The following is a 13,031-nucleotide window of genomic DNA, read 5'->3' on the forward strand; positions in this document are numbered from 1 at the left end:
ACATTAACTTTTAGGAGAACACTTCATATCCAAATCATAACAATGGTTGAGTTTGTACTTACCATTTACAGATTTTTTCCTTGTCCTTATTCCCTAAACAATGCAGGGCAAAAAAGTATTTACATAATATTTAAATTGTATTAGGTATTATGAATAATCTAGAAATTATTTACACAGAAGGGTGTGTGGAAGTTATTTGCAAAAAAATATACCATATTATATAATGAACTTGAACATCAGCAAATTTTGGTACCAGTGGGGGTACTGGAACCAATTTCCCATCAATACTGAGAGATAACTTTATGTGGAATTTTTAAAAGTACAAAAGCTGAATTTATTGCTAAAGTATAACAAGGCATAGCTATACTCTACCTGGTCAGATAAGTTTTCTCTGAGCGGAAGAGACTGCTCATTTTCTATGGGGTTCTTGTAAAGTACTGACTTCAGGGATTGATAAACTTCTGAACATAAAGTGATTCACATCATCTGTAGAAATACAATATGGTGTGAGACTGCTGTGGGTTAGTGGGTATGCACTTTTTGAAGTGAGTGTGTCCCCTGCTGTGTGATCTTCAGCAGTAAGAGCTAATATCCATTGGTTGGCATACAAAAACATGTTCACTGAGGTGGGTTGGTTCTGACTAACTGAACAACCCTAAAATAGTCTCTGGTGGTTTTCTTGCTGCCAGGACCATAGAACAATGAGTCTTTTTGTACATTTGTGGAAATGTTTTTACTCCCGCAGTTTGGGAAATACTGGCCCAGACCAAATACAAAATCCTGTAAAAGGATCGTCTCGAGGGCCTGACATATTTTTCTCTCACTCTAAAATACAAAATAGATGTAATTCTCCATCTAGAGCAAATAAATGAGTGCAGCATTTAAAAACACGATGCTGGTCTCTGCTTGCAAGAGATGGGTGAAGAGAGAGTTCATTCCTCTTTGGTGTGACTGTTAGAGACTACTAACTCAAAGACCTGCAAATGCTGGATGCATGTCAGTCATGACTAACAGGAATTTAAGCAGGTAATATAGAATTATGTGGTAAGCATAAAAATGCGGATTCTTCTACACACTCCTCATTAAATTTATGTTTAAAACATTCTGTTGCCTCAAATATACTTGTCTATGAGTTGCACTTGCTTATGGACAATGTGCATAAAATAAAAGTTGTGTTAGTTTATTTCTAACTATCTTATTCTATTAATTTATCACAGCTGAACTGCAACTGGAAGCAGTTTGTTTTTTCTTTCTCTTTCTGAGAATGTAGAAGTAAGATCCATCTATAGGGTGACATCTGTTTATCATGCTGGTGTTAAAAAAAAAAAAAACTTAATTTTTATAGGCTCTATAAGTCATGATTGTAATGAGATTAGGTTTAGGGACATGATATTCCAGGGAAGACATAGAAGTACCTTTGTGTAACATTGAGGAATTTAGTGAAAAGCATAAAAATAATATAAATCATGAAGAATGTGGCTGTAGCTATGTCTCTGGTAACTACTGAATACTGTCACTATTGCTCAGTGGAAATCTCAGGTGCACATTGAAACGATTTTTCTCATTACAGGCTGTGAGCCCATTCCTGTTCGCTATCTTGAGTGGAGCAACATAGAATCCATCATAGCCATCGTCTTTTCTTGCCTGGGCATCCTCGTTACCCTGTTTGTCACTCTCATCTTTGTGCTGTACCGAGACACACCTGTGGTCAAATCCTCCAGTAGGGAGCTCTGCTACATCATCCTAGCTGGCATCTTCCTGGGTTACGTGTGCCCTTTCACTCTCATTGCCAAACCTACTACCACATCCTGCTACCTCCAGCGCCTCCTGGTTGGCCTCTCCTCTGCCATGTGCTACTCTGCTTTAGTGACCAAAACCAATCGCATTGCACGCATCCTTGCTGGCAGCAAAAAGAAGATCTGTACCCGCAAGCCCAGGTTCATGAGTGCCTGGGCCCAAGTGATCATTGCCTCAATTTTGATTAGTGTGCAACTAACACTGGTGGTAACCTTGATCATCATGGAGCCTCCCATGCCCATTTTGTCCTACCCAAGTATCAAGGAAGTCTACCTTATCTGCAATACCAGCAACCTGGGTGTGGTGGCCCCTGTGGGCTACAACGGACTCCTCATCATGAGCTGTACCTACTATGCCTTCAAGACCCGGAACGTGCCCGCCAACTTCAATGAGGCCAAATACATCGCCTTCACCATGTACACCACCTGCATAATCTGGCTGGCTTTTGTGCCCATTTACTTTGGGAGCAACTACAAGATCATCACTACCTGCTTTGCAGTGAGCCTCAGTGTAACAGTGGCCCTGGGGTGCATGTTCACTCCCAAGATGTACATCATCATTGCCAAGCCCGAGAGGAATGTCCGCAGTGCCTTCACCACCTCTGATGTGGTCCGCATGCATGTGGGCGACGGCAAGCTGCCCTGCCGCTCCAACACATTCCTCAACATTTTCCGAAGAAAGAAGCCGGGGGCAGGGAATGCCAAGTGAGTTATCCCATCCGAGTTTGTCTTCTCTCTCTCTCTCTCTCTCTCTCTCTCTCTCTCTCTCTCTCTCTCTCTCTCTCTCTATCTCTCTCTCTATCTCTCTCTCTCTCTCCTGTATTTGTCCAAATTGTTGCCCTCTTCTTCCCCTAAGTTTTTTCTTACTTTTTCTTCCTTTAACAAATTTCACATTCTATTGCAGTAGGAAGATAGAACTTAAAGTTTTTCATTAAGTTTGTATCTTCATTCCTTTGACACAGCAAGAAGCATGAACCAACAGCTGGCTGATCACATCCTCATTTTTGTCTAGAACCTCAAGCTTCAGTTTTCCCAGTAACTTTTTTCCTTTTGTATGGGTCCTCTCTCTGAGGAGCATCAATACATCTCTGGGGTTTGGGTCAAAGATGCAAACATTAATTCTAATTTATAGTTTGGACCATAGTAGAAGGCAGTTTCTAATTGCTTTTTATCATACTTAGACCACACTATCACTAATTAGAGACAGAGAGCAAGGAAATTAAGCCCCTGAGGAAATGTCTGTTTCCAAACTGGATTGCAGATAAGCACCAACCGTGTCCTGAAATAACATCTCTTAAGTAACTGCTTTATCATCTCTTATTCTTTGAACTTTCATGCATATTTTAATAAAGATGTTCTATAATGCTGTAAGTAAATTGGGCTATCTCTACTTCAAGTTCATGATTAGGATGGTTTCTTAGACACAAAGCACCAGAATAAATAAAGGACCAGATAAAAGTGATGATCCCAAATTAGAGAGTCAATGTGAACATCAAAGTTCAAGTGTCTTGTATTTTGGTAATTCTTCTAAGCAGTTTGTATAATAACAACTTCCTATCTTTTCCCTGATTGTTTTAAGAAGAAACATATGCTAAAAATTTGCTTGTGTCATCTTTATGAGACTCATAAAAACAAAATTTAACACTTATAATTTATAATAATAATTTATAATATAATTATAATTTATAATAATTTGAAAAATAACAAGGACACTTGAAGTTGTAAAAAGTATTGAATTGCCAAAAAGCATAAAATTTTTCCATTATCATGATTAATTTTACTCTTTGAAGTAATTCTTTAAAAGTGAAGAATTTTAATAGCAACGATTATAATTTATATACCATAATATAGCTATTCTATTCACTTGAACCAGTAAGTATGTTATCTTTCTACATTTCATAGGCGAGAAAACTAAGCAATTGTAAATTTGTAAAACTTTTCATTGTTATTCCACTTAGTCATTTTTTGCCCAGGTCTTACAGTGATATGATTTTTTAAAATCTTAACATATATCAAAAACCCTACATGCATTAAAATTGTGAGTTTTGTAATTTTTATGTGCTAAGCTGAAGCACAAACACCTTTTACAGAAATCATATAATTTTGGAATCTGATGAGGAAGTTTGGGGAAAAACGTGTCTTTGAAATACATAAGGTTATTATTATTTCAAGAAAAGACATCCCTAAGTTTTATCAATGTTAGGATAAAGCCAATAATTTTTGCTACTTCCCACTATGTCAATTTCAAGTTATTTACAAGAAGCTGATCACAAAAGTAGCTTAATGATTTTTTTCCCCTTGCCGAGGTTTTTGATTCTAGCCAACATCCCCTCAATTGCAACCTCCTGACAAGGAATTATTGTCCAGCATGAAAGCAAAGCAAAAATCCCATGGTTTGAGAGGGAAAAGGAATAGGCTATTTTAGAGTATACCAGTGTAAAATGGCATCACAGTGATTTTCCTTAAGAGGAATGAAATGAGAGAAAGCAAAATGAAATGGAATGAAACTGGAATGTTTATAGGGAGCAGGAGATTCCCTTTATTGTACTACATACGGTGGCTGTCATGAGGGAGACATTCCGCCATCCACCAATATCTAGCTCCATGTTTCTCATTTGTCTGCCTTCATTTTGGCTCTTCAGAAACTTCCATATGATTTTTGGTCACTGAACACTGTTCTGATAATCTGTAGAATTGAGATGTCCCGTGATACTGCCCAGGAATATGCATTTGTGACAACTGTATAGGGCACCTGTCCAAGAAAATTGTGACTAGTGAATGGTAAGCAGTGCTTGCTGCAGGGATGAGATGGAGTTATCCGACCTGACACTAATGATGCTTAGCACTTCTCGAACAGCCAGACTTCACTGTTCATTTTTGATGACCTTCCCACACCTGGACAGCTTTCCTTACAATCTGAGAAAATTCCTTTCACTATTACAAATTAATAAATTAATTCCACTTGGTATCTTGTCTATATAGTTAGCAATGGAATCTTGCATTTGAGAGAAAAACCACCTTAGTCTACATGAACTGGTTTGTTTGTCTAGGAAGTCCTGGTTTCACCAATAAATTATTTAACACTTAGCTGTAACTTATCAAGAATTGTCTTAGTGTTATGTTGAGAAACCTAGTTCTAATTAACAATAATAACAGGGGCTTTCTTAGTACAATTTGTAGCTTCTCTGATATGCACCATGCCAATAAGCTGACCCACAGAGGGTATTTGGAACTAAACTTCTATGGAGAACAGTCATTTGTTTACTCATTTATTCTGTTGTTGCTTCTGTTGTAACTCTCTTTGAGACTGTAATTTTAAAATGTAACAAAAATCGCAGTGCCTCTGCTTTTACCTTTTCTTATTGCCATTTTATGTTTTCCTGGTTTGTCTCCAAAGTTATAAAAAACACAATCTAATATTTTCTACAGTAATAAAAATCTAACAGAATTTTGTCAGCTGAAGCAAGGGATTGGAAGCTCTAGAGAACACATCACCCAGTGAGTTTATTACCATCTGGATATGTAATTCCTACATTCATAGTGCACTGAGGGTATTCAGCAGGCTACATGTGTAGCTATAAACACAGAGCAGATGCTGTAATGAACTTCCACCTGATCTATATGTTGGGATATGGTTCTAAGAAATTGCAAGTCCAACAACATCCTCATGATAGGCTATCTCTGAAATGTAGGGGAAGGATGATATTGCCTGCGTTTTTGCAAAGAGTACTTGAATTTTATATTTTACTCATAGTCAAATATCTAACAAAAAGGTTAGGACCTTGCTTTACATTTTCTGAGATATAATAGAGGAGGAGTTTAATCAGTAAATCTGAAGTTTGGTTTACTTGAGTTATTTATAGACAGAAGCCCTTTTAGGCATGTTGATATATTATTGTCTTTGACAACTCTTATTTCTTTAGTTGTTTTTTTTTTATGTGTCATCAAATGGGAAAATGTTAAGGCATATGCTAATATAAAGATATAGGAGATTTCTCTTTTCTGGCAATAGAAGAAATGCAGAAATCCATGGGTAGTTATAAAGAAGTAAATTATTTACATTCAAGTTATTTTTCACTTCTGTTCAAGGAAAAATGAGTTAACATCATTCCACTGAAAGTAAAATATTGTGCAAATGACATGCTTCCTTAAAACATAATTATATCTGTGACTGAATGTTAAACTCATATTTTTAGTTATTTTCAGGATAAATAAACTCAATGAGTACCAAATAATTTGATGGTACATGAGGCTAAAATGTGACAATATACTCCTTGGACCTTTTGCATACATAGTTACGTGCAAAACTGAAAGCAGTTGCCACCAAAAAAAAAAAAAAAAAAAAAAAAGGCATCAGACTGATATAAGGGTGTGATTTTAAAACAGATTCCTAAGTGAACACAACATTATTTCACTTCTGTAGTTGTTTCTTACACAATTGACTATGCTTTGAATACAAGAGCTAAGTGAAATATTAAGTGGAAGGATGCTCTGAGGAAATTTCCCTCTTGGTTCTCTGCTACAAAACCTAAGTAGACGTAAGCATTTTGATTTTTCTTTCCTTCTTTTATTAGGAAAGGAAATCTGATAGTGAGCCAACCAATATCACAATCAAATAGCTGTAACGTCTTTTTCTCTCTAATAGAAACTCAAACACTATTCTGGCTTGTAAATGAGAAAAATCTGTCATTTTGAAATCATTCTTTTCCTTAATCATACAGTACATGACTTTGAAATTTATTATAATTCTTCACTTGATTTTATAGCAAGCATCAGGAGTTTTATTAAAATATTTGTTCTAGAATTTTATCACTTGATGGAAACATGTTTTTGAGGATCTACGCTTAATTCATTCCTTTAATCAATCAATCATTGTTTCAATAGTAAGCTTAAAGTATTTAGGTAATTGACATGGTTCTAGATAATATTCAGGATAAAAAGATATAAAATTAAGGTACTGACTACACCACTCTACAGTATGGACAGGCAAAGACCTAAGTAAATATCCCATGTTAAGTGCCATATTAGAGGACCAATAGCATTCTGAGTGTCCAGGGAAGAGAGAGACTAAGTCTACCTATGAAGTCATATCTGTGAAAGGACTGAAAGGATATTTTAGTAAAAGCAGCATGTGAACCTGACCTGAAAGATTTTTTTCGACAAGAGAAATGGTGCTATGGTGAGATCATTTCACATATAATAATAGAGGTGAAGATTAAAAAATGTTAGCACACAATGTGGATTCTGGTATAAAGGAAGAACATGGAGAAGACTATTTGTGCTACTGGAATCCTAGGCCAGAGGCCTATGCCCAGGGATCTCAATAGGCCAAGTTTGGCCACTTGCTTACAGGAATCCAAATAGTAAAAAGGCAAGCAGTGGTAAAACAGTGAAGGACTTTATTTTAGCATGGGTAACACCAGGAAGTGAGGGACCGCTGTCTGAAGCACCATTTTCAGGAACTAACCATAGTGCAAGGATTTTATTGAGAGAGAACAATGGTCAAGGGTGGAGATGTCTATATAGTTAGCAATCTTGGTCAGCCTGTGCTCCAGTTGATCATTGTCTCAGGTTCAGTCTTGCTGGTGTCAGGCAAGCTGCTGCTGCTTGGAGAGAATGATGCATCCCATCATGGGATGTTTGGTTGCAAGGCTACCATTCCTAAGACTTTAGAAAAGCTGGAAAAATAAGCTGAAAAATAGTACATGTCAGAGAAATTGCATGGAGTTGATTAGGGCAATGACTTGGTCTTCCTTCAAATTCAAGGAGCATCTGTTTCAAGGGTGGGGAAATTTATACATGCAGGGAGAGGCTTCTAGATGGTGGTCAATATTTTCAGATAAAGTTCAGACAATTTTCTGTAATCCACAAGGTGTCTTAAAGATCTTTGTGAAGTTTCATGATCATGTGTAAGCTTTATGTGATAAAGTGAGCTATAGAAAGACTCATTAGTAGAATTTAAAATTTAAAGTTTTTAAAATTTAAAAACAAGATCCTTAAACTAGAGCAGTGAGATGAAAGTTGAACCCAAGGGATGCCTGTGAAAAAAATTCTGAGTTGGATTTATTAGAACTGGAGTACCAGTTATGGGAGTTGAAAGAAGGAATTAAAAATAGAATATGACCATCCTATTTGCGCCTGGGTGATGGGGAAAACAGTTACTATTAAACATAGAGGAGATATGAGTAGAGTAGGATGGGAGATGTTGAAGAGTTGGGTTTTAAGCTTTCTGGTTGAAGATGCTATAAAGGCAGCCAAATGGAGGCATCCATAGAATACTCACAAATTCAAGTCTGAAGCTCAAGAGAGGTCTCAGCTAGCACCCTAGATCTGCAGCTCAATTGCCAGAATGTTGAAAGTATCCAAGAGAGCAATTACAACAGGAGAAAAGAAGAAAGTAAAAGGTAGAACATTAAGGAACACTTTCCCTTAAGAGATGTGATAGAAAGGGAAATTTGAGGGCAATAGACACAAGGTAATAAGAAGAAAGGGAAAACAGAAGGACATAGTGCCATGGAAACCAAAGAGGAGACTGTCTCAGTCTGTTTAGGCTGCCATAACAAAGTACCACAGACTGTGTGGCTCAAATAACAGATTTATTTTCTCAGAGTTTATGAGGCTGGAAGTCTGAGATCATGATGCCACCATGGTCTACTTCTGATGAGAGGTTTCCCCTTAAGTTTCACACAACCACCTTTCTGATATGAGCTCACATGCTCTGTTCTTTGTATGAGAGGCAGGGAGACATAAACACTCTGTTTTCTATTATAAAAGCACTAAATCTATCCTAAGGGCCCCATCCATAGAACTTTATCTAAACCTAATTACCCACAGCCCTATCTTCAAATATAATCTTACTGGGTCTTATTGAGGATTCAAATAGGAGACAGAAACATTCAGTCTGTATAATAGTCTGTGTCAATATGTTTGAACATGGCATCCAACCAATCCAACCCAAGGAATCCCAAGGATGGAGACTTTACAGTTAGCATTGAGAGGTATCAGTTGTATAATGTGGGTAGAAGTTATATTACCATAAATTGAAAGAGTTTGGCATTAAAGAAAGTAAGTAGTTCAGTTAATATTTATAAAGTTCAGGGAGGGGGAGGAATGGTATACTAGAAGAGAACTTTAATCATGTTTGTTATATCTGAGAAAGGAGCCAACAGAGAAAGAACAATTGAAAACATAAAAGAGAGAACATGGTTTATGTCAGGAGCCAGACCCAAAGCTCTGCCATTACAATACAGCCATTTGACATCAATTGACAACTATAACAATGAAGTGTCAACTCCAAAGAACATAGTGTGCATGTGGTTGATGCTGGTTCTCTCTTAGCTGTGTGTTTAATGTTTGATATTACAACAGGATGGAAAATCAAGTTGGAAACTTTTAAAGACTATGGTAAAATACCTACTCATGGTTTTATAAGACCTCTGGAATTATAAACATTGTAGGATTTGAGAAGAGACCAGTTATGGAGACCCTAATAAATAGGATGTGCTTTTCTGAAATTCTTGGCAGTCTGAAGGATTCTCAGCCTGTAAGGTATTTTTATTATTATTATTTTGTACAAGAAAAGCAGGTTTTGTGTGTCCAGAGTTAGGCTAATTGGGGATGAAGCAGGTACATTTGTCATAGTATGATTGGAAAGTGCTGGAGACCCTGGGATCCCTCCCTGAAGACCAACCATGGTACCTGAGGCTGTCAGCATGAGAATATTTTGTTTGGGGTAAAGTCTTGTGCCTGATGATAAAGCCAGTCTAAATGCTTTCACTCTTTGAAGACATAATGCTTTATCATTACCTAAGGCACTGCAGGCATTACTTAGAATAAACACACCCTCAAGAGTAGCTTGTGTGTAGAGGATGCTGCTGTAAGAGTTCACCTAGAGAGGTACAGGCTCAAGTATAGGAGTGAATGACCTCAGTACAATGGTGGTGGACACAACTTGCCCCTCCATCAGAGGCAGCAAATTTTCAGTCACCAAATTCCTTGCTTTTGTTCTTGTAGATAACACACCTGATCTAAAAAGATAATAATAACAACATAGAAATAGCTACTTATAATACTCATGTTTTGTTTTTTAAATTCAAAACTAAGACCATGGGCATGGATTATGCAACAACTTCAAAGAGAACATAATTCATTTTGAGTATAGGTTACATTTCTTTCAAATTCAAATAAACCCATATGATTGACATTTTTCAAGTTCTCCAACTTAATATTTTATGCACATACATTAACAATGTGTAGTTTCTAAGCTGAATTCACAAGTAGCTTCACATCATTATCCATAATGGTCCAAGATAGGCACATTCAGAACTTTATTGTGTAAATAAAGACATTGAGGCTCAAAAAGCTCAAGACCACTTTTATAAGAGAAATAATGGATTTAAAAATCATTGTTCTCTGGATAAAATCGTTTATTTTTATTACTCTTGATAGCTGTCTATGCCTGTCACTTTAATAATATATTCATTCATTCATTCATTGAATAAAATGAATAAAACATGGAGCCTGCTCCAAAGGAAGTCACAGTTTATTGATGTATAAATACCCTTACAATAAAAATTAGGTGCATATAATAAACAGTAGAATATGATTCATGTGGATGGTAACTTCAGAGTCCAATGTTGTCTTAGATGAGCTGCTATAACAAAAATATAATAAATAAGTGGATTAAATAGCAGAATTTTATTTCTCACACTTCTGGAGCCTGGGAAGTGTGAGATCAGGGTGTTAGCATTATTGAGTTCTAGTAAGAGTCCTCTTCATGGTTCAAACATGACTGTCTTCTCATATCCTCACATGATAAAGAATAGAGAGTGGTGAAGTTCTATATTTTTACAAGGGCTGATTCCATGAAAGCTCCACTCTCTTGACCTAATTACATCCCTATGGCCCAGACTACTAATTTCACATTAGGGTACAACCTCAACATATGAATTTGAATACATAAACATTCAGTCCATAGCAAATGTTTATTGAGTTGTTTGGGTTTTTTCCTAAAGTTATTAGTCCTTGGGGAAATTGTATAACTTCTATGTTGTTAGTTATAAAAACTGAAGAACTGTACTGACAGAGTTATTAGTATTAAATGAGAGAATTTATGCATAGTGACTAGTAAAGAGTAAAATATCAATCATTATTATCTAGTGACATTAAAAATATGAAAATATGAAAGGGTGTATGGAAATTCTTATACTGACAAAACTTTTCATTATACCTTTAGGTTGAGAGAGTTCTAGAAATGAGAACTCTCTAGAACTCTCTAGAACTCTAGAGAGTTCTAGAACCATGACCAGTTCATTGTATTCATTGCTGTGTAAAATGGGAGAGCTGTATATCTGCTAAAGTGAGTGTGTGCAAGTGCTACTCAGTGTGAGATGCATGTGAGGAAGGATGCCCAATGGCACAGTTTGGCAACCTGTCTGTGCTTGGCCTCAGCCAAGGAAAGATGAGGTCATTTGTATTCCATCTGTTCACCTTAGCATCTAGTATGAAGTGTTATCCACTAACAGGAAAGCAGGCCACATGAGTGTGTTCATAAAGATAGTCCAAGAGCAAAACTATTGATAATTTCTAGAATAAAGAAATTGAAGTATCAGTGAATTCAGAAGCTTCAGATCATAAGGACTGCCCTACAGTTTCATTAATCATAACTCTTTGGCTGCAAGTTATACATGCCAACTTAACCTAGCTAAAGCAAAAGGGGTTATATAATGCAAAGAATGTAAAGAATAATATCAGGGAGCTCATGTTATACACATTTATAAATATGTAAATATATACACACTTATAAATATATATACATATATAAATATCTATACATATATATGGGGAGATATTACCATTTTACAAATCATGGACAATTTATTGGTGAAGAAAATAAATGGTCTGTGACTTCTCAGGACTCTATGAGGAATGGGATGGGGTGGTGGGAAAGCAGCAGCAGGAAACCCAGCAGTGACAATGTGGTGATGTAAAGTGCTATGACAGTTCCAGAGAATGCTCGCTTTGGAGGCACATAGAAGGACCTCTAGCATAGACCTCAAAGTCAGGAAAGATCAAAGAAAATCTGTGGACAGTGATTCTCACTATCTATCCCAAAGAGGTATAGTCTTAAAAGGAAGTGCAACCTTCAAGAGGTGAAGCCTAGTGGGAAGAGGTTAGGTCATGAGGGGGGGGAGGGCATCCCTAACTGCCCTAGTTAGGGACGAAGGCTGACCTAATACTCCTAATACTTTATTAGAGGGGAATGGGTTAAGGTGGGAAAAATGCGGAGAGAGTGTTGCAGGCAGAGGGACCACTATGCAAGGAGATGTGGAGGCAGGAGAGAGCTCAGCATATTAGAGAAATGCAAAAAGAAATCAGTAGGTGCATTAGTACATTTTCTATTGCTGAAACTGGGTATTTATAAAGAAAAGAGGTTTATTTACTTCACAATTATGAAGGACAAAAGTTCAAGGTTGGGCAGCCCCATCTGTTTGACCTTTGGCAATGGCCCACTTGGCTAGATCACAACCTACCAGAGGAATGGAAAAGGAATCAGCTGCATGTGGAGGGGGCCAAGCCTATAGGGTGGCATTGCTTTATAAAAACCCACTCTTGAGAGAACAACTCACTCTACAGGTCAGCCTTAGTCCCTAACTAGGGCAGTTAAGGATGCCCCCAGTGACCTAACCTCTTTCCACGAGGAGGCTTCATCTCTTGAAGGTTGCACTTCCTTTTAATACTGCTACACTAGGGACTAAACTCTTGCACATGAACTCTTGAAGGACAGACTACATCGGAACCATAGCAGTACTATCATAAGAATATTTGTTTACCTCCAAATGTGTAAAGCCAAAAGTTATTCCAGGACTTATCCTAGTGTAAAATCACATTTGCTCTGATGATTAGAATGGTTTCAAGACCTGATGCACACCTTCTAAGATCCAGAACAGATGCAATTATGACTCATTCATTCAGTGAATGATTTTCAAATGCCTACTATGTGCCAGTCACTAGGACTGTGCAGGGAATATAGTGGTGGAAAAAAGAGATCTGGCCCTGGCCTTTGTGGCATTTGAAATCTAGCTGGGAGACCAGACGTTGAATGAGTAATTACAAGTATGTCATTTTTCAAAGGAAAAGCATGGGGTTTGCAGGAGCATTGTTAGAGATCTCTGTCAGTTCAAGTATGCTGGAAATATTTACAGGGTGCATTGCCTAAGATAAGATTTCAGAAAA

The 13,031-nt window shown here is 37.1% G+C and overlaps 1 protein-coding gene across 3 annotated transcripts in view; it reads left to right on the plus strand.

The window, feature by feature from the left end:
• The window catches only part of Grm1 (glutamate metabotropic receptor 1), a 386,960-nt gene that overhangs the window by 347,837 nt on the left and 26,092 nt on the right, over positions 1–13,031 (plus strand). For all 3 annotated transcript variants that reach the window (XM_058581872.1, XM_046448775.2, XM_046448784.2), the window contains one exon: positions 1,571–2,501. In XM_058581872.1, the coding sequence (XP_058437855.1) occupies positions 1,571–2,501 (931 nt within the window). The remainder of the gene's footprint in view (positions 1–1,570; positions 2,502–13,031) is intronic.

This window comes from Marmota monax, unplaced genomic scaffold, assembly GCF_021218885.2.
Source record: "Marmota monax isolate L192 unplaced genomic scaffold, Marmota_monax_Labrador192_F-V1.1 WCK01_AAM20220418_F8-fsc00030, whole genome shotgun sequence".
Classification (NCBI taxonomy): domain Eukaryota; kingdom Metazoa; phylum Chordata; class Mammalia; order Rodentia; family Sciuridae; genus Marmota; species Marmota monax.